General features: G+C 31.9%; 1 protein-coding gene across 2 annotated transcripts in view; it reads left to right on the top strand.

Annotated features, from left to right (window-relative positions):
• Positions 1-19,302, top strand: part of LOC115891293 (acyl-CoA Delta(11) desaturase-like) — a 65,862-nt gene extending 46,560 nt beyond the window's left edge. For both annotated transcript variants that reach the window (XM_030911739.1, XM_030911740.1), the window contains 4 exons: positions 9,324-9,529; positions 9,851-10,036; positions 18,432-18,538; positions 18,870-19,302. In XM_030911739.1, coding sequence (XP_030767599.1) covers positions 9,324-9,529; positions 9,851-10,036; positions 18,432-18,538; positions 18,870-19,087 — 717 coding nt within the window. In that variant the 3' untranslated portion in view covers positions 19,088-19,302. The remainder of the gene's footprint in view (positions 1-9,323; positions 9,530-9,850; positions 10,037-18,431; positions 18,539-18,869) is intronic.
• The last annotated feature ends 3,488 nt before the right edge of the window (positions 19,303-22,790 follow it).

The raw sequence follows: 22,790 nt of genomic DNA, 5'->3' as shown, positions 1-22,790 counted from the left end.
ATCGTCAACATAAAGAGCAATTATTGTCAAGAGATTGTTATCCTTTTTTGTATAAATACAGGGTTCAAATATTGACCTTTTAAAATTTAATTTTAATAAAACTTCATTAACCCTAAGATTCCAAGCTCTTGATGATTGCTTCAAACCATATATGGCTCTATTCAGTTTACACACTTTACTCTCATTACCCTTAGTTACAAAACATTCTGGTTGTTCCATGTAGACTATTTCCTGTAAATAACCATTCAAAAAAGCTGTTTTTACATCTAAATGTGTTATTTCTAAGTCTAACTTTAAAGACAATGCAAATAATAACCTTAAACTAGAATGTCTCACTACAGGAGAAAAAGTTTCATTGTAGTCCACCCCTGGTTTCTGAGAAAAACCTTTAGCTACCAAACGAGCTCTATATCTAACATCACCTTCACTATCACACTTCTTTTTGAACACCCACTTACACTTCACTATTGTGGCGTCCTTTGGCTTGTCCACAATTTCCCAAGCGTTGTTTTCTTCAAAAGAAGCTAGTTCCTCTTCAATAGCTCGCTTCCATTCTGCATGATCTGGCCTCGACATGGCTTCTAGAACACTCACAGGAGTATCATCTGTCACTAGAACTTCTTCGGGAACAATACTTTCATTTTGCTCAGCAGTAGTTAGATACGTAACATAATCAGTGAACTGCTTTTCTCGCCTTGGCCTCTGAGATCGTCTTGCTGCTTCTGGATCAGACAAAGTCGTGTCTGGCACATCTGGTTCATAGTCACTGTCTGTAGAGTCCATATGAACTGAAGATTGTTCTTCTGACTGTTGATATAGACTGTCAAGTGAACTATGTAAGCTGTTTTCACTAACCTGTGTATTTTGCTTATTTTCCCCCACTTCAACTGACTCCTCTGTTACTTCACTGCCATAGCTAACATTCATTTTATTGGTTTTCAGGTTTTCATGTATAATAACATCTCTGCTTGTTGTTACATCATCAGTGTCTGGGTTGTAGATCCTATAACCCTTGATATGATCTGAAAAACCAACTAAAATATGTTTACAAGCTTTTTTGTCAAATTTAAGACGCTTCTCTTTAGGAATATGAGCCATTACTGTACTGCCAAAGATTCTTAGACCTGAAACATCCGGTTTCTTCCCTGTCCACTTCTCAAAGGGTGTTTTTCCATTTAGTCCACTGGCTATGCATCTATTCCGTAGATAGTTAGCGGTATTTACTGCCTCTGCCCAAAATCTTTTTGGTAGACCTGCATCATACAGTAAACATCTTGCTTTTTCAACCAATGTTCGATTGTGTCTTTCTGAAAGTCCATTTTGTTCAGGAGTATAAGCGTTCGTCTTCTGGTGTATAATACCTTCTTCCTGAAAAAATCTCTCGAACTTATTGCTACAGAACTCACCACCTTGGTCACTGCGGAATATCTTGATGTTTCTGCCTTGTTGTTTTTCGACCATTGTTTTAAATTCCTGGAAATACTTGAACACCTCATCCTTTGTCTTCAAAAAATAGACAAATGACATTCTTGTAAAGTCATCGACTAAAAGTAAAAAATATTTTGAGCCACCAATAGAAATCGTCTCCATAGGTCCACAAACATCTCCATGTATAACTTCAAGCACTTGGTTGCTTCGTGTTCCTGTGGTTGGGAAAGGTAGCCTGGTTTGTTTGCCTTCACAACATACCACACAATTTGACTTGTCAATTCTTGCTACTCCTTTCAACTCCATGCCACTTACACAGTGTTTCATCTTGTTTAAGTCTTGGCAATTTATGTGTGCAAGCCTCCTGTGCCAAAGTTCACTGTCATCGCACGCTGCAAGCATACATTTTTCAACTTTCATGTTTACTTTATACACACCTCCAACTAGAGTTGCTGTAGCCACCAAGTCGTTATTCCTACTGTATATCGAACAACCTTCTTGGTTAAATGACACTCTATTTCCTTTAGCAATCAGTTCACTCACTGACAAAAGATTTGTCGTCAGATTAGGCACGCACAAAACACCATAAACAGTTATATTGTTCTGTGTGTCTTTTACACTTGTAGAAATGTCCATATCGCCTAAACATTTCACTGCTAATTTTTCGTGGTTAGCAACAGTAATTTCTTCAATGTCTGGTTTTCTCTTGTTGTATAATGCATTTTCATTGGGAGACATATGCCTACTCGCACCAGAGTCCAAATAAAAATCATTCTTATTGTATTTTCCGCTTAAAAATACAGCACTGAAAGCATATTTCGAAGAATTCGACGAAGAAACACTTAAATTTGGGCATTTCGACTTAAAATGTCCAGGTTGTTTACATTTGAAACAAATTATTTTACTTCTGTCAATTTGGCGTCTGTCAGAATCACGCCGGTCATCCACAGATTGATTACTACTGTTAATTGACACTTTTCTGTTAGAATTACTGCCACCTCTTGACTGATTTCTGAAGTTACTACCGCTTGCTGCAAAGGCACCTGCTTTGCCGACACTGCCAGAGTTTTCTTCTTGCATATCAAGCAATTTACTTTTGATGGTATCTGTTGTGATTGCGATTCCTGCATGCTCGATCGCCATCAACATGGGGGCGTACTTGTCTGGTAAACCGGCCAGCAGAAGGGAACCTACCCATTCTTCGCTTATATCAAACTTGGTTTTCCTTAACTTCTGTGATGTTTCAATCACTTGATTCACGTACGACTCCATATTTTCACAACTACTCAATCTCAAGGATATTAAATGTCGCAAAAGCCCTATTTTTCTGGTAAATCCCACATCTTCATAGAGTGATTGGATCTTTTTCATAGCTTCATTGCATGTGGCCGCGTCTTTAACATGCACATATAAGGAAGGATCTAATGTCAACACGAACTTCGCTTTAGCTTTTGCCAGAAGTACACTGTCTGTCTCGGTGCCTTCCAAACATTTAGAAAGTCCCTCGAGTACAAAAACGTTTTCTACCGCAAAGCACCATTCGTCGTAGTTTTCTCGACCAACTAGCTTCGGAACGCTTGCCAAATAGTTGACGGCCATCTTGTGAAAAAAGGAACGCCACCGATACCCGATTACGACGCAACGAAAAACGACGTTTTTTCTCTTCCCTTTCACTCCGTAACTACCGAAATTCCGTAAACTTGCCGTAACTACCGAAACTCGCGTTTTGGGCTGGTGTCTGGGCCCATAACCTATTAGATTTTAGGATAAATAAAACACCAAAACGACCTATTTTGTACTCGATACAACACACACCATCTTTTATTTCAGACTATTTTTTATTACCCATAATTCCCATACACAGTTCCCATATGACATTCTCATCTACTTCCGCTAGGGTGCCGGTAAATTTAAATTTTTGATACAATATTCCAACAATTCTATTCAGAATTAATTATTTTTTTGTCATTTTCTATCGAATAAAGTAAAAAAATACCGATGGTGTCATTTGAAAATCAAAAGTTGTTTCCGGTAAAACAGGAAGTGACCAAAAACAATTGAATACGTCAATCAATCCTAATTTATGTCATATACTAAAATACCAAATCTCTTTTTTTTTACTCAAAAAATAAAAAGTTATAGGGGTGAGACACACCCGGTATATATTACATTTAACGATAAACGTCTACTGGTAAAATAGGTTTAAAACATATCATATGTATATTCATAAAATCTGTGATAAAACTGAAAATTATTTAGTAGATATCTATTTAGGGTATAGCAAGTACTCCAACTTTATAATATTACTAGTTGAAGCCTGGCGCATCCGCCACGATATCAGAAAAAAAAACTTTTTATTTATTTTTTTTAATTAAATGAAAAACAAAAAATCCGACGACGACAGTTTTTAGAAGAGCAAATTAGCTATCTTTTAGTAAAAAATCAACTTTCTAGAGCAAGTCGTTACTTCAGTAGAGACGATCAAACATTAGCATTTTATATTATGTAGATGTTTCGAATGTTCCCTACTATTGCTGGCATATTTTACAAAAAACTTTGGAGAACAAAGTTTTGAACAGCAAACCTGATATAGCTATTTTGAGACATTGCGTCACCCGGTATTATATCGTTATTACTAGATATAATTATTCTAACCTTTTTGTTCATTACTTTATGTTCGTGTCAGTTAATCTAATTTCTAAGTGCAAAGGCCCCGTTTGATACAATCTGGAAACTAAATTATGCATAATTATCACGAGCTGTATCGTAACTTTAAGTGTTTGGGAAAATACATAAAATGGGCAAAATAGTACTCAGCATAAAAATTAAATAGATTTCCTAGAAACAGAAGTGAAATCGATTTCCAGCTCCGAATTATATAGCACAGTAATATTATACTTAATTTATTGACTTGTGAGTTGTAATAAAAAAAATTTCCTAAGTGATGAAGAATTTTTCGTGACACTGTTTTCAATGTATTTTCTTAACCAATAATAAGCATATTTCATCTTTAAATTTTCTTAATATTAATAACTTTTTTTACGGTATATCTTGTTATCGCCAAATACACAAAAAAAACTATACAGGGTCCGGCAAAAGTGCGTCCGGCAAATCCGTAGCTCCTATAGAATAAAAAACTTAAAAAAAAAGAAATTTTGCTTAAGTTCAAACCTAAAGTACTTACTAGGATGTATTTCAAGAAAATATGTTCACTTCTATGGGTGGCTCAAAAAATTGTGAGTGGATCGGGATGATTTTTTTAAAATGGAACACCCTGTATATTATTACATTTGGCTTCTTTTCAGATCATTTTACATAATCCTGAAATAGGAGTAAATATATTTCGATAGCTTCAGAGATATTAATAAATAAATATAATATATATTTTTCAGCCTTTCTTTAAAACATTATTAACCCTGAAATCAAAACTATATTAGGTATTTACTTTCGATGGTCTGTACTTCGATGGTAACTTTGCTAAAATATAAAAGAATTTTTCTTTGATTTTTTAAACGGAACACCCTGTATATTATTTTTTCAGTAGATGGAGAATAAAAAAATGAAAATTCTTTGTATTTAGAGTATTTCAAAATTTTTAACGGTTTCGCAGATATTTGCGGGTTTATATTTCATATGGCATTTTCCACAGTAAATTTTTATCAAAGCCACCCAATGATTTTTCAATTGTATTTTACCGTTGAAAGAGCCATATGAAATAATACTGCGTGTATCTGCGAAACTCCATCTAATAATAGAATAATATACAGGGTGTTCCATTAAAAAAAAACAAAGAAAAATTATTTTATATTTTCGAAAGTTTGGCGTACAATTTTCAACACCCTGTATGATTTAAGATTGTACGATATTTATTGCAAAGTAACTATAGACTATCTAAAGTAAATATATAATATAGTTTTGATTTTAGAACAGTTCTAGTATTTGTAATATTTTTTTTAAGGAAGGTAAAAATATATATTATTTATTTATTTATTCATACCTCTCAAATTATCGCTACATATTTACTCATATCTTAGGATTATGTAAAGTGATCTGAAAGAAAGCCAAAAATGCCATAATATACAGGGTGTTCCATTTAAAAAATTCACCCCTATCCAAACACACTTTTTTGAGCCACCCTATAGAAATTAAAAATATTTTCCTGAAATACATCCTCGTACATACATAAACAAAATTCACAAATTTTTTATTCTACGAGCTACAGATGTCCGACGCATTATTGCCGAACCCTGTATAAACACAATATAAATTTTTAAATAAAAATGTGTGGAGAAACTTAAATTTAATTTAAATAACTTAACTAAAATTTAATTAAAAAATAAGTGGTAATCAAGCGCTATCTTCCTTCTCTACAGTAAGGTTTGAATTATTTTTATAAGTATCTATCTAAAGTGGATTGTATCATAATTTTTTTTAATTAACGTAACTCAGGTCAATTTAGCCACTTCTTGTAAAGTGTGTATATGCATGTCTAAAATCTGCGAAAATATTCAAACTGAAAATAAAAATAAAATTGTATGTCGAAAATAAATGCCACCAATTTATTTTGTATGCCATTTATTATAACACCAAAATAAACTTGAGAAAAAATGATTAATCTACTGTCACATTTACTTTCGACATCTACACGATCTACAGCACATTTCTACCACAATTACAAACCTCCACAATCCAAAATGAATGTAACTAATCGAAAATATAAATTACTATCTAGTCTTCTATAATGACGTTCTCTACCAGTCATTTTTAATTCTTTAAATCTTAAAACTAGCATCATATGACATTGGACTATTTTTTTTAAAATTTACTAAGAACTTTAAATAAAATTGTTTAAGAAAAAAATGTTTTAAAAAGTAGTGTCGTTGGATATGTATTTTAATATTTTATAAAGGAAATGTTCTTGTAGTCCAATGTCATATGATTCTAGTTTTAATGCCTTTTTGTGCAGAGGATGTTGTTTTTGCTAATTGCCTCAGTCGTAAGTTGATTTTTCTGTTATACAATTGTAAAATGTTAATGCCTTTTTTTATTTATACATTTTAGAAACTGTCCTGATGATGGGGATAAAATTCTCGAAAGCTTGGCAAACATCCTCACTTAAATTTTGAGTGTTTTATTAACTTAGTCAGTCACGACTAAACCTGCGGTTTTTTTAATTTAATTAGTTAAAAATAAGTAATAAAGTTCGTATAAATTTACTTCCTAAAATGGCTTTGTTTCGAAGATAAAAGGGTGAACAAGTTTCATTTCTACTTAGATTTTTTCAAAATGATTTTTGAACATTACTGAAAATTATTAATATGTAGGCTCAAAAAAGTGTGAGTTTTTTTAAATGGAACAACCTGTATATTATTTCATTTTTGGCTTCCTTTCACATCATTTTACATAATCTTAAGATATAAATAAATATATTTTGATAGTTTCAGGGATATTAATAAATAAATAAAGAATATATTTTTTTCAGCTTGTCTTAAAGAAATTATTAAAAATACAAGAACTGTCCTGAAATCAAAACTATATTAGATATTTACATGGTCTGTACTTACTTTGCTATAAATATGGTACCTAATAATAATAATAATAATAAATAGTCTTTATTGTAATCCATAAGTATTACAAAAGGCGAAGTTGAAGCATTGCTTCCTATCTTAACCTATACATTTATAAAAAAAACATATAATATACACTGCATAATCAATCCTATAAATTCATAGAGAAAGAAACCCTGCTACTTTTTCCAAAAAAAAGAGCTACAATAAATTCAATTACAAAAAAAAAAGAAAACAGTCTATCTTAAAGTTTACAATTAAACCGCTTACATCCAACAAGCACCAACCAAAAAAAAATAATAAAAATATATATATGTGATATAATGTACTTATCAAGAAACGTGGCTTATTATCAGTCTTTTAGCTTCCAATCTGAACTTTTCAGGCTTTTTAAATTGATAGGGACATCATTGTAGAGAGCTGCTATGTTATAGCTAAATGACCTTTCAAAAAGGGTCGTTTTATGCTTAGGCGGTGTTAACAAGAATTTATGCCGGAGATCTAGATTGTGCGCCTCAAATCTAAATTTTATTTTTTGGTACAAGTATTCAGGTTGTTTTTTAAAGATGATTTTATTATAAAGGACTAGACTATGTAATCGTCTTCTCTCACTCATATCTAGCCACTTAATTTCTTAATCGTAAATCATACAGGATGTTCCAAATCGATATTTTTTTTTATTTTTAAGAAAATTTTTAACGATATTCGCGGTTTTATATTACATATGCTTATATTTCATAGAAAAAAATATATTTTTAAACGTCACAAAAGTATTAATTTTTGCGACGTAATTGACAATATAAAAAAGTCATTTTAACACCTAGGCATAAAAGTAAAGCACTTTTACGCCTAAGCTTAAAAGTACGAATAGTTATTTTTTATGCAAGACGATAAAATGGTATTTTATCGTCGACACGAGCGATGAAGTCGCGAGTGAATTAATTTCGGGAGACGATAATGCAATTTTATCGTCGTGTATAAAACAATATTTTTTTCCATAGCGAGTTACCTTCTAAAATATTCAGAAATTATTATTTCAAGGTATTTATTACGAGTAGAAAAAATATTGTGCTGGGTTGGCGTTGGTTTCTATCTTTGGTTTCTATATGTAATTTGACAAATAAATAAAGCTGTCTCTTTAGTCGTCAGCTTTGAGTCAATATTTTTTAATTTTCTTTCGTGGCGATTGCTGATCGAATTGGAGCCTGAAATGGCTCAAAACGAAATAAGTAAATTACCAACAGATCTTCAGGCTGAGGCGACAAACGCCATATCCAAACTACTTCCATTTAAATCCCTAATAACTTATGAAATGGAATACAAAAATTTTCAAAAATGGAAGCAATTATAAAACGTGCAAGAAGAAATAAAGTTTTTAACTTATCCTCGCTATTAAAGTATCATTTAATCTACCCTTGGGGTTAAAGTACTATTGTATCTACTATTTTTGATAGATATAAGGAAATTTTCACAACTGCTATGGAAAAAAATATATTATTAAACTGACAAAGTGTCAAATTCAACGAGCGTAACCATAGTTTCTCGATATATAATTACATACAACATACAAGGTATGAGTTTTAAATATTTTTATATTATTTGGAACGTTTCAAATTCTTTAAAATAGTATATTGTTTTATTAGGAGTAAAAATGACTGGTCCGACATACAGCCCAGGCACAAGAAGTCATTTTTACTCCGAATAGAAATGCTTTTTTTTCATACGCCACAAATATTTTTTTTAACCAATTTCAAACATTCCAAATAATATAAAAAGATTTAATAGTTATATCTTGTATGTAACTATATATCGAGAAACTGGAAAATGGTTACGCTAGTTGAACTTGACTAATGACACTTTATGTCGGATACAGAGGGGGGGTCCATTGGGCCCTGGCCCCCCTGAAATCTGTAAATTGGGTTAAATATTAGGCTTTTGGGTAAAAAATGACGCCCTAAAAGGCATATTTTGCATTATTTTTTGTTTGCCCCCCCCCTAAAATAAATTTCTGTATCCGCCCCTGGTCGGTTAAATAATATATTTTCCTACCTTTATGGTTACGCGTAAAAGTGCTTGACTTTTATGCCTAGACGTTAAAATGACTTTTTTATGTTGTCAATCAAGTCGAATAAATTAATACTTGTGTGATGTTTGAAAAAAAAAATTTGTGGCGTTTGAAAAAAAAATAGCATGTTCTATTCGGAGTAAAAATGACTTTCTGTGGCGAGGCTGTACATTTGACATACAGCCTAGTAGTAGCAGTAAGTATCATTTTTTCTCCCAATAAAACAATATACTAATATTTGTTTATTTTCATTAATATTACAGAGACACGTATATGCTTGGGCGTTGGATCATCGTGTTCATCATAAATATAGCGAGACTGATGCCGACCCTCACAATGCAATGCGAGGATTTTTTTTCTCACACGTCGGCTGGTTAGTACTCACTCCACATCCATTAGTGGTTGAGAAAAGAAGACTTATCGACATGAGTGATTTGGAAAAAGATTCCATAGTAATGTGGCAAAAAAGGTACACGTTTCATATTGTTTCCTATAGTATCGTGATTAATACAGTTCTATACCAAGTGACACCAGAATCCTTGCACAGATCGCCATTTCATAGCTGTCTTGTGTATTAATTTGAATTGAATAATAAATTAGAAACTAAGGTTAAAAATATACGTTATCAAAGCTTACATTTCACATTAAAAAATTGACTAAGTATTATATCGAAATTAATCTGAAGCGATGAATTTTAAATGCCACTACTTGTTATATTTTTCGCATACGATTTAAAATTCCTTGTAGTTCAAATATTAATTCTTTATTTAATTCTAATATTCTTTTTTAGATTATATCCTCTTCTATTTTTTATATTTGTGATTTTTGTACCCGTATCTATTCCAATATATTTCTGGGAGGAGAGTTTGTGGAATTCTTTATGGATAAATTTCAACACGAGGTTTTCCATTACATTAAATATCGCTTTTTTTGTAAATAGTGTTGCTCATATGTGGGGTCAAAAACCATATGACAGGTAATTATATTAGACATTAGCAAATCATTCATTAAAATTAATATCTGGTTATTAATAAGTGTTTATTATGATATTATAAATATATCAAATTCAATATTATGATTATACCTGATATACCGGGTGCGTCTCAAAATTGGTTCACCCCTATATCTTTTTATTTTTTCAGATAAAAAAACGAGATTTGGTATGTTAGTATATGACATAAATTAGGATTGTTTGGCGTATTCAATTGTTGGTTTCACTGGAACTAACTAACTACAACTTTTGATTTTTAAATGACACCCTCGGTATTTTTTACATTATTCGATAGAAAATGACACTCTGAATCGAATGACGTATCATATGTCAACTTTTGACATATTCGCTCAAAAACAAATTGTATTTTAAATTTATCTAGGGTGCCATGGCTGTGTCAAAAACACTAATTTTTAAGCAAAGAGCCTTGGAAAATAGATTTGATTGTCTAATGTTTTTAGTGTCTTGTCTTGGCCGCTTAAAAGATGCCCAAATCGTATTTTCAATCATATCTAAATATCAAATTGTTGTCATGAGCCTTACAATTTCAAATAAACCATATGCGAAAATGTCAAAAGTTGACATATGATATGTCATTCTATTCAGAGTGTCATTTTCTATCGAATAAAGTGAAAACATAAGTTGTAGTCATTTCCGGTGAAACCGGGAGTGATCGAAAACAATTGAATATGTCAATCAATCCTAATTTATGTCATATACTAGCATACCAAATATCGTTGTTTTATCTGAAAAAATAAAAAAGTGATAGGGGGTGAGCCACTTTTCAGCCGCACCCGGTAGATATATAAAAAATATATTATAATTTATGTGAGATTTCTATATTATGCTTTTTATTTTTATTTCTGCAAAGTACGCAACAGAGAGTATAAATCTGATATTATATTGTATAAAACGTTGGGTGGTGCTATATTCTTAGGAGGATGTCAACGGTATGCGATTGAAGTGATTTCTTACTTTCTTAAACATATTTATACTCATATACTCAAAACTTCTTAAAATAAAATAAACAATTTTGAACAAAACTTTTTTTTCAAGACATAAGCCAACAATAAGAAAACATAAAATAGTTAAACATGTTTATCGCTTCCACATATATTTATTCTATATTTCATAGATAAATATTTCTTCGTTTTCTTTTCTGGACAAACAAGTGAGAGTAGCCAAAGACATAGGTTAAGAATTTTTTTAAAGCATTGTGGCGATAGACGAATATATTTTAGATTTTGAGTTTGGTATGTAAAAAAGTGGACTTTTTCAATACATGAGAGAAAAGAGGACATGAGATCAAAAAGCAGACTATCCTCTGGAATAGAGGACGGTTGGCAACCCTAAGTTACATTTCCAGATTCAGTAGGCCATCGTACATAATAGTCTAAAAAAACGGACCCAGGGCCGAACCCTAAAGCTCTTCTCCAGTTATTCTATAATCCTTTGGGCCGCTCTTGGTGTCGTATTTTAGAAGCCTAGATTAATGCCTCTACTACGCAGTTATCCTGGTACGCTTTCCTCTTTCAGGGCCCATAATGCAGTACCAATTAGAGGAATTAAAAGCATTCTTGATATCCCAAGTAGCAATCAAGCAATATTTCTTTGTGTCACCCTTCAATTTGGTGCCTGCCATCGCATCCTCTGTTGTAACAAGCAGATTTTTTTTAGAATTTAGCATGAGTGGGAGGGGGTTAATCTCTGCGACCTTACAGATGTATTGTGTCCCCCTTTCTTGATTTATGTCTAACTCATCATACAGTCCCAGGGCTTTGACAAAAGCCAGTATCTGGGACGGTTTTACAGAGGGTAGTTCTCCATCCAATATCAGTCGTACCACATTTCATGGCACGAATGGTTGTCGTCACGGCGCACTCAATGATGAGGTGTTCTGGTGTTTCCCAACTTCCCCACAGAATCTGCATTCGCCGCTTCTTCTTAGTTTCAATCTACTGAGGTGTTCATTGAGGAGACCTGTTAAAAACCCCGTAACAATCCGAATATTTATTTAGTTCTCAGAAGAGTATTTAGTTCTCGGCCCAAATACACCGATCCCTGTTCCCACATTGGTTTTGGAAGCATCAGTATACCTAAGTTATGGTCTTTTAACTGCTGAGCAGACGTTTCTCTCTTCCAATCCTTTCTATTGCTCAATACTACATTGAAATGTTTCTCAAAGTTGTACATTCTTGGCGTATCATCCACTGCGAATTGCAGGAGTGGTATTTCCTTTTTAAAGGTATTCCAAGCCTCTGATCTGACAATTCTCCCAGTACTGATTCCGTTAGTAACCATTCTAATCATTGTCGCATTGGCATATCTGACAATGTGCAGTGGTGTTAGATCTAGAATGACCTCCATTGCTGCTGTTGGACAGGTTCTCATGGCTACTGTGATGCAAACGCATGCCAGTTTCTGGGCTTTGCACTGGTTTAGCCTTGCTGTCCGTTGCTCTAGTTTTGTGTACCACGCAACTACTCCATAAATAATCATGGGTCCTACTATCATGGTATACATCCAGCGCAAAATGTTAGGAGAACAGCCCCATCTATTTCCGGCCAGTCTTCTGCATATCATGAGAGCCTTTGTGGCTGTGCTGGGAATGTTCTTAATATGCCTGTTCCACAGGAGTTTACTGTCCAGGGTTATTCCCAGATATTTGACTTCCTGTGATGGCAGTATTTCCTTTCCATCTAGTTAGATTCGTTTCAAGTTTTTCAGACTTCGCTTTCTGGTGAATGGCACTATCGCAGTTTTGTCTGAATTGATGCAGTCCGACAGTCCTGTACCACTGTCAGTGATACGGAGTCCTCTTTGGATAATATCACACAGGGAGCCTTCATGCTTCCCCCTAGCGATCATGACTATGTCATTTTCATACCCAATGCAGTGTATTCCCGCTAGAGTTAATTCGTCTAGTAGTTCATCCACTACCAAGCTCCACAGCAAAGGGGAGGTTACTCACCTTGTGGAGTTCCTTGCGTTGTTTTAACAGGTACAATTTTGGTGCCCATCTGAGCCTCTGCTGTTCGTGTTGACAGCATTTCCCAAAACCAGCGAATAAGTTTTGTTCACCCCTCTTGTTTCTAGAGATCGCCTGACCACCTTATGTGGTATATTGTTAAACGATCCCGCAATATCCAAGAAGGCACAAATTGCTGTTTCCTTGCTATCCAGACTTGTCTGTATTAGCTCCGTTAATTGGTACAGAGAAGTTTCTGTGGATCTGCCCGCTCTATATGCCTGACTATCGTGCAGTTTTAACATGTTGATCGTACAGTTTTAACATGCTGACTATCGTGCAATAAAGTTTTAACATGTTGATATTTTTCTTCATACGAAAAGTCTATTTTCACTAGAAATCTGTATCAGATGACAGATGGCAACTAATCTCGTTTGACAAATCACTGTTTTTTGTTTCACACTTGCTTAAACAAAGGCGCCTATCGAAAAAAACATTTTTCTTGAGATTATTGGCTTTTAAAGTCTCAACGAATAAATTGTTATAAATCATTAGAATAGAAATTAATTACCTATTTGGATGTATAAAAGAGTTAATGATGGTGGTCAAATGAATCGTCGGATGACAAATCTGAAAACACTGTTGTGTAGCTGGAAAAAAACTACCAATGAAAATGTGCTTATACTTCTGGGATACCTTGTCAAATAACGTCAGAAAGAAATAAAATCCAAATCTTCAATTTTCGTTTTTTTTTCGAATATCTTCGGAGCAACTCGGAGAATGTTTTTTTACGGACTCTTGTTACGCACATTAATGCACAAATTTGCCCTAATTTAACTACCCTCGTATCTCCTATAGTTTTCAAGGTCCCAATGGTTGGAGGCAAATTTTAATTACCCTGTATAATGAAGTTACTTAATATACTATTAAATTACTAAAAAAATTCACAGTCCTTTACAAAGATGCAACCGGGGGGGCATTGAAAATGATGAATAAAAACGTAAAAATATGATTAGTGTTAATATGAGTGTATTACATACATATGTTTAAATAACGAACTTAACAAAAAACAACAGATTTAAAGATTCACTGAAAAAGTAGTAGTGTTAACATTAAATAAAACATTATCAATAATAATTATCGATCGCACCTATCCGTAAAACAAGCAAGCAAAAATATCTCGAAAAAAACAAAATAACATACAAAACATCAGGTTAACATGATGACAGATCATGATCAATGACAGATAAAGAATTCTTACGGAAAGTTACACTTTACGATATAATTTTTTAACTGTTAAAGGCAAACCCCATTTAAACACAAAACTTTTTAATACCTACTACTGTATCTAACAGACTTTTTTTAAATTACTAAATTCTTAGCCACGCTTCTGTTTTTCTTGGCTGTTGTGCGTCACGTCACAGATTAACATGCCCACGTTTGCACCACAAGGCGATGCTGCAGACCACTAGGTAGACCGGTCGTAGAAATTTATGTTATACAACTTGTAGTCAATCTACGCAAATATTATCAAAAACTTTTTTTCTTTTAAAATGTGTTCAGATTTTGTAAAACGTATAAGCCAAAATCGCAAAACTTAAATTTGATATGAGTTTCTTAGTTTTTAACTAATATAGTGGCGAATTACAAAAATTCCTTTTCAATGAAAATTAATGAGTTAAATAAAATAATTTAATAAATTACTAGCTTTTTCTCGCGACTACGTTCGCGTTACACCTCCAATCGTTCATGCATTGATTTAAATGATTTTTACTTCTTTATAGAGAGCTAGTGAGCATAGATGTTTTTTATTTTTCATCTTTTTTTTATTTATTAAGAGCACTAATACTCTCTTTATAGGTTATTTTTTATTCTTTGAAGGATAATTGAGGAAGATATATTTCGTTATGGTGTCACTAAATAAACCCTTGTATAAAATTTTATACTGTCTGGTTTATAACGTTATAGTATTGCATTTTCGTACAGCAAACTTTCATTCCCTATTCTACTCCCTAAGGGTATAAATTTCATAAATTCGCTTTTTACCTTTGTGCCAATTTTTATGTGTATAATCCAGAGTCACCAAGTTTTATATAAATTTTTACTAACTTTACCCATTTGGTTGATGAATTTCAAAAATTTCTTCTAATTCTTTTTGTAGGATTTCATTCTTCTAGACCAAATAGTAAGGAATTTTCATACAACAAACTGTTCCGAGATAATTTTACTCTCTAAGAGGATGAATTTCCTAAAATCGCTTTGTGTAGCTAATTCACTAATGTCGTTTAAACGAACCTTTGTGCTAATATTTATGTATCTAAAGCTGGCGGCATGAACTCACTCTAAAATATCTAAAAACGTAATATATAATCTAACTGACACACCACTGACAATGACAAATAATTTATTTCTGGAGGTATTGTGTGTAGGTGTTTTTCAGGTATGTTTTAGTATTTAGTCGTTTTACACAAAGAAATAGCCATTAAGCACTATAAAAATACTTCATAACAAATCTACACATATATACCTTTCATTTAAAAAAAGAATCATCAAGATTGGTAAAGCGGTTTCGGCGGGATGGATGCAACAAAAAAACCCTTTGAGCTTTTATATATGTATGGATTAATTATTTTTCCAACATATTTTACTTTGCAAATTTTTATAAATATTCAGACTCGCCAATATCGTACTCCACCGTGTCCAGCCTGTTTAGCCAAACGTAGGCCGATTCCTCTTCGGCGGCGTCGTGACCCTGGCCGAAGGAAGAGTCTTGAAGACGCTCATCCGCGCATAGGAATAAGTTGACTGCGTAGCGTATTGCGTATTAATCGATTCTGAAACTTTCTATCTCGTGTATAACATGTTACGCAAGTTTATTATTTTAATCTCGATTTTAATAGATAAATGTGTGAAATGCCACCTGAATATCTTCCGCCATGACATGTTTTTACTTTTTTGTTATGGTAAAGTGATTTGTATAAACTTTATTCAATAACGTATATTTTCCTCCATTTGTGATTTTTTAATTTTAAGCGAAAATTAAGTATAACATTTTAGGAAAAAGAAACACTGTAATATTTAAAAGAATAAGAAGAAATTAGTCTTATTTTGAAAGGAAAATATAGAAAAAACTCTTTCTATAGAAAAAGTCTTTATACTAACCAGAATCCGGTGACATATACGCGGTCTCACCGGAAACATTACTTATTACTTCGCATAACTTGAAGAATATCTACTTTTAATAATGAACACTTCAGAAATACACCAGTAAAAACATTTATTATTTGAGATTAAAACTCGAATTAAATTATAAATATTAGTTACCTATGTTGTTATAGCTTTTATAGGCCTGTTTAACGACTTAATAAGTTACCTAGCGAAAAAATCTGTGCGCGTACCTACCACTATTGTTACAGGTTAATTCGTTAAAGAAATATGTTACACAAGTTAAAAACGCTAAAATTTTAATGGTATTACTTGTGCATTATTGGCCTTATAATGTAATTTGTTGGAATTATATCTTCTTTAAATATAATTAGACTTTTTAACGACTTTTAAGTTACCTAGGAAAAAATCTGTGCACGTACCTACCAGTATTGTTACAGGTTAATTCGTGAAACAAATGTGTTACATATTATTCGTGGTATTAGTGGTATTATATTGGAATCAGCTTGGCATTAGTGGGGCATTATATGAGAAATTTTGGTATTTAATTTGTATTTTTGGCATTACTTTGGCATTAGTATACAGACATTTGTCAGCGGTTTACTCCTTGTAGATAATCAAAAAGTTTTTTGATAAAATTTGCTTTTTATGTCAGATCATTTCTATGAAAAATTACATTAGATTTTTATTAAAGACGCTGGGTAATTAAAACATTGACTAATAAAGCTTGTCCACTTTAAATAAGGGGTCACGAAATATCCTCCTTGGAGTGTTTGGGTTAAGGGGTGTATAATAAATTAATCGTTGTTTTATAATAAAAACCATAAAACATTTATTTGTGAGTAAAATAATGCAATGGTTGGATATCTCTCCTTTATAATTAGGTGACTAAAAATACACTAAAATAATTAGAAAAAAAATCTTGTACTTATTTAGTAATTACGTCAATATTAATTAATTGACTTTCTAGTCTATTTTATTTTATGTACAAATATATTATTAAATTTTAAGCATTAAGTAATAAAACACTTTGTGCCCTCTTATATCGTAAGAGGTTACGAAATATACTCCTGGTTACACCCCTTACAGAAAACAGTGTAAGGGGTGTAAATAAATTGTATAATCACTGTTTTTTATAATAAAAACTATAAAACATTTCTTATTTGTGAGATTAAAAAAACAAAACAATGCATTGGTTAAAATAAGTACATTCAATACATATGTATGTGTTATAACATAATATAGCCATTACTATTATACTATTATTATTAAAATAATATGTGTGTAACATATTTCTTTAACGAATTAACCTGTAACAGACATTTATATGCCCAGTATATTTTTGTTTAACAAACCAATCAGGAAAAATCCAAAACCTACCGTTATAGGAGGTATAAGATGATTAAACTTATATAATGACAACTACTTATCGGATAACAAATTAATTACTACTGTCAGCTAGTTCAGCTACTGTCTAGGTAGAATATACCTAGAGTACCTACACCTACCTATGATGTAGGTAAATTAAAGCTTATTTTGACTTTACGTCTCACTTCGGTGTCACAAGCTGAATTTTTCAGGGATGGAAGTACAGTACATGATATGGGGACCCTTATTCCGAAAGTAGTACAAAATTAGACCGGGTAAAAGGGCACTATCATCAAAAATCGATATATTAATACCACCGTATAGAGAAAACAAATACTTATTTTTTGATCCAGTACACAATAAAGTCTTCGTAGGAGTAATTTTTTTATAATTATTTACAAAAAACATTTCCATTAGCGCTTATGACCAAAAAAAACTTTAAACATGAATAACCATTTCAATCATGCGAAAATTTGGTTTAAAAATAGATTTTTTTAATATAACTTTCATTTAACGAAAAACGAAGGCCTAAATGAAAAAAGAAACAATTTAAAAGTTTCGCTTATGTCTTGACAAGGTATCAAAGCAAACCCCATATTTTTTGCTTTTAAACTAATAAAGATATATCAATAAACAATTAGCGATGTAATGGTTTTTGCGCGCGCTGGCCGACTGCCGCCGCTGCGCCGAGATTTCCTATACCCTTGTATATATGACGTCATGGTATGGCAAATGTAGCATTTTAATTCGATTTGGGCTCCCTTATATAGGATAACAGAAACATTTTCAATGTTAAAATATTTAAAAGAAATATGTAACTATATATGTATACTAACCGCTATTAGAAATTTTTAAAAATAATAACTCCGTTTTTTTCAGGTTTATTAGTCCTGTTGAAAATTTGGCAGTATCCATAGCTGCTTTAGGTGAAGGCTGGCATAATTACCATCACGTATTTCCTTGGGATTATAAAACAGGAGAACTAGGTATTGTTATTATAATTCACAAATACCTGCATTAAATACTTTAGTTTTAATTATTATCACATATTACACATATACTGTGTAACCCGTGTATATATGTAACCGAGTTGCCTATATTGTAAATATTTAAAATATTAGTGGATCTTCGTAATTAAAATATAATTCAGAAATAAAGATTTTTTGATTTGACATTGAAAGCGCCAGAAAAAAATATTATTATGAGAAACCTGAACCATCTTTTTTATATGTAATAATTCATATCTAGTAAATCCAGATTACATCCAGTATACAAATACGTTTTCTCAGTATTATACATATCTATTTTCAATTCTAGGCAATAGCTGGAATCCTTCAACAACATTTATTGATTTCTTTGCCAAAGTCGGATGGGCATACGATCTCAAAAGTGTTTCGAAAAAAATGATCAGTAGGAGAGCCCACAGGAGTGGTGATGGTAGTTATATCTGGGGATATGGCGACAGTGATTTAGATCCAGAAGATTTGGAGGAATTAGAAAACATGGTTACAAAGAAAGCAAAAGAAAATGATTAAAAATGACGAAATTCTAACATAGTTACTCTAATATTAGTGAATCATTACTTTTGTGTTACTCAATTGTGAATAGGGAGATCCATAATAAGTGTTGTTTAAAACCGCTTAAAAATTAATTTTATAACATATTAAATATAAGTTCATAACTTACAAAGGAAATATTGTAGCACCAAAAGACAAATTCAATAAATAAAGTATTAGAATTCACTGAATAACATTCCAGTATAATTTTACCATTAAAAAGTTTTTAATATTAGTATTTTAATTAGTTAATAATATTTAAATGTATAAAATTGTAGAGGTACGTTTAGACCTGAGATTGCACGCACTGAGCATAAATTAATTTGCAAGAGGCTTTTAAATTAATACATACAGGGTGTCCTATTTTTGTATGTTTTACGGGTATCTCGCTTATGAGTAGAGATACAAAGATGCGGCTTTCACATCACTGTGCTACTTTTTTATGAAACTAAAGATGATTGTAGACTTCGACGCATAGATTTGTCCTAGCACTCTTAGTTTCTGAAATACAGGGCGAAATTTACAGGGCGGTTATCTCATAACTTATTGAAAACGTGAATACTGAGGCCAGTAGACATTTTCACGTAGAATGCAGTGGCGTAACTAGTTTTTCTTTGGGAGCTGTTATTCTCGAAATATAAAATGACTTATGTTTTTTTGCATACAACTTGTGTTGCCATTGTCAATTTTTTTGGGATTTTTTCTAAATTTTATGATTATAATGAACAGTAATTATGACTGTTAGTAGTTAAATGTGTAATAAATTTCAATGTTTGATAAAATTTAGCAAAAACTGAAAAAAAAATTGACAATGGCAAGACAAGTTGTATCCAAGTACTTTTTATTATCTTTTGATAAAAAGGTAGATAATTCAAGTTAAATGCAAACAGCTAAAATGCAAAGCATGCTATAACTTAAGAAATATGCAATTATAATTTATTACAATATCTATTACTAGTTGAAGAGCACACGGGAAAAACAATGAAAGTACCAAAAAAAGGGGGGGGGGCTACACCTTTTGGTACCTAAATAAACGGGAATATCGATAAGGGTCACATAGAAACAGACATTTAAAAATGGGAAAAACGATATAAAAGTCCATGCGTAATTTGAATTAAAAAAACGCTTTCCTGAACATTTATCATTTCTGGATACTCATCGTTTTTCCCATGTGCTCGTCAATTGTTATATTTACTGTTACATAAAACTTAGTGAAAACTCTAAAAAACTTGTCAATAGCAGAACAAGTTGTATGCACATATATTTATTACCTGACGATAAAATTCGGACTTTCCAGGTAGGTAGTTAAAGATAAATACAAACATCTAAAAAGCCAAACATGCTATTTAAAAAATGCAAATATCTTAAAAAATAATTTAATATGCACTTTGCCAACCGGTAAATACTGGAAAATCCCAAAACATAATAGTAAAGTATCTGCTACTACTCTAAAATATCTACCAAAATAATAAACAATAATTGTTAAAAATAAATATTTTGTGCATATTTCGAGTAAAATATTTTCTTATTATTTATTATGCCCATTCTAACAAAAAAATAAGATAGAAACAGTTAGTTTGTTTTAAAATCGACGAAATACCATAATACCAGAGGTACTAATATCTAATAATTAAGATATTAATAACAGTGAACAAGAAACGATGATTCAGTGAAGTCATGGTAGGCTTTGGAAAAAAGTTGCTTTTGACGTAATAGTATAAGTGTCAAATTGTTATTAGATCAACATTTTGATAGTCTTATCAGCGTTTTTTATCTTTTGATTGCTTTTTCAAAATGCCAACAACTTCAACTATTCCAAATAATAAAGGCATTTTGAAAAAGCAATTAAAAGATAAAAAACGCTGATAAGACTATCAAAATGTTGATTTAATTACAATTTGGCGTTTATACTATTACGTCAAAAGCAACATATTTCCAAAGTCTACCATGACTTCACTGAATCATCGTTTCTTGTTCACTGTTATTAATATCTTAATTATTAGATATACCTCTGGTATTATGGTATTCTGGTATTTCGTCGATTTTAAAATAAACTAACTGTTTCTATCTTATTTTTTGTTAGAATGGGCATAATTAAAAGGGCTACTGATACCGTGTGGTAAAAATAAGGTAATTAAGGGCTTATTTTTTGGTATTTATTATAATTTTGCTAATATCTTCGGTTTGAAAGAAGATATCAAAATTCGGTTTTCGCTGACTTTTTAAGCTTTTACTACTCTTTACTATGTAGCTTTTTTTTTAAGCTTTTACTACTCTTTACTACTAGTTACTATGCGCAATGTTTGTTAAATTGTAAGACAACACCCCCTAGCGTCTACGTTCAAAAGCTTATTATTATTGTTATTGGTACAATATAGAGTAAGCAACGCTCTTTTAAACGAGCCCTCGCTTGTTGGATTCCGATCATCGAGTCCAGAGTTATTAATATTTAAATAAACACAGATCTAACCTTCCCCCACCACTTTATTTTGGTAGATAGGGGAAAATGGCTCTAACAAGAAATATTCAAAATTTACTAAAGATTGTGAACCTATTACTTATAACCTATTACCTTCACCTTATCTAGGCAAAATTGTGTAAAAACTCCATTTTCATATTTTTTGTTGCAGTTGCGCCCCCTAGCTGTCGTTCTACAAACTTGAAAATAATTTCCAGCAATTTTTCATAGCCTCTTTAGTTATAAATATTTTTTTTCCGTAAACCCTACGGCTAATACTTTCCGAGATACAGCCGAGAGCTATTCTTAGTGGGACACCCGGTACATTTCGACGCATGGACTTGGTAGTAGTGCGTTAATAATCGACAGCGCAGAATAAATACTAGCAAGTATATTACTTGAGTTAGTGAAAGACATACCTACATTCACCAAAAAAACTTATTTCGAATATCAGCTTAACTTGATAACGCACAAAAATATTTAAATTAATTTCAAATCTTGGAAAATGGATATCATCCAGAGAACGTTTACCTTAAATTATTTATAAATAGCCATTATTTATAATTTGCCACACATTATATTTTTTTTTTCGTGGTCTTCCGTAAAATCGGAAGTATTTCAAATTTCTGCAATAGCAGTAAAATATTGTTATTGCTCCACGCTATTTTGAATCGGTAATTTTTAAACTTCAGAATACACGGTGGATCAGTGTGTGAATACTCAAATCTAAAGGCATCTTAGAGGCGGGAACGCATTCGGTGGTCGAGGTAACGTTGCATCTCGATTAGAAACCCTATTTTGAAGCAGAGTGAGGCTGCAGGTTGTGATGTGACAAACCCCGACCGCCTAATGCATTCCCGCTTTAATAGTTACGATATGTTAGCTTTAATAATTTATATGTATAAGTACAAGATACTATATTATTTATAAACTTTTTTTGTTATTATATTATTTATATTTTTAAAGCCAGTAATGATACTATTCTAGATATTATATTTAAAAAATTTTACGTAACAAAGAAGAAAAAGGCCCAGACTTCTAAGTTAGTCTGTGGTGTTGCTTAACCGCTTAATATATACTTTTTCAATATAATAAATATATTTCGTTGTTTTAGTGACCCCAAAATAATTAAAGCCGCCACTATAAAAAAGTTACGAAAATTATTTAGTGTCAACGCTTCGACAAATATATTGACTTCCTCAGGACAGGAATACACTTATTTAA

The sequence above is a fragment of the Sitophilus oryzae genome, unplaced genomic scaffold, assembly GCF_002938485.1.
Source record: "Sitophilus oryzae breed Bouriz unplaced genomic scaffold, Soryzae_2.0 scaffold_980_pilon_pilon, whole genome shotgun sequence".
Taxonomy (NCBI): Eukaryota; Metazoa; Arthropoda; class Insecta; order Coleoptera; family Curculionidae; genus Sitophilus; species Sitophilus oryzae.
Note: the sequence above shows the minus strand (reverse complement) of the source record. Positions and strands in the feature narration are given on the sequence as shown.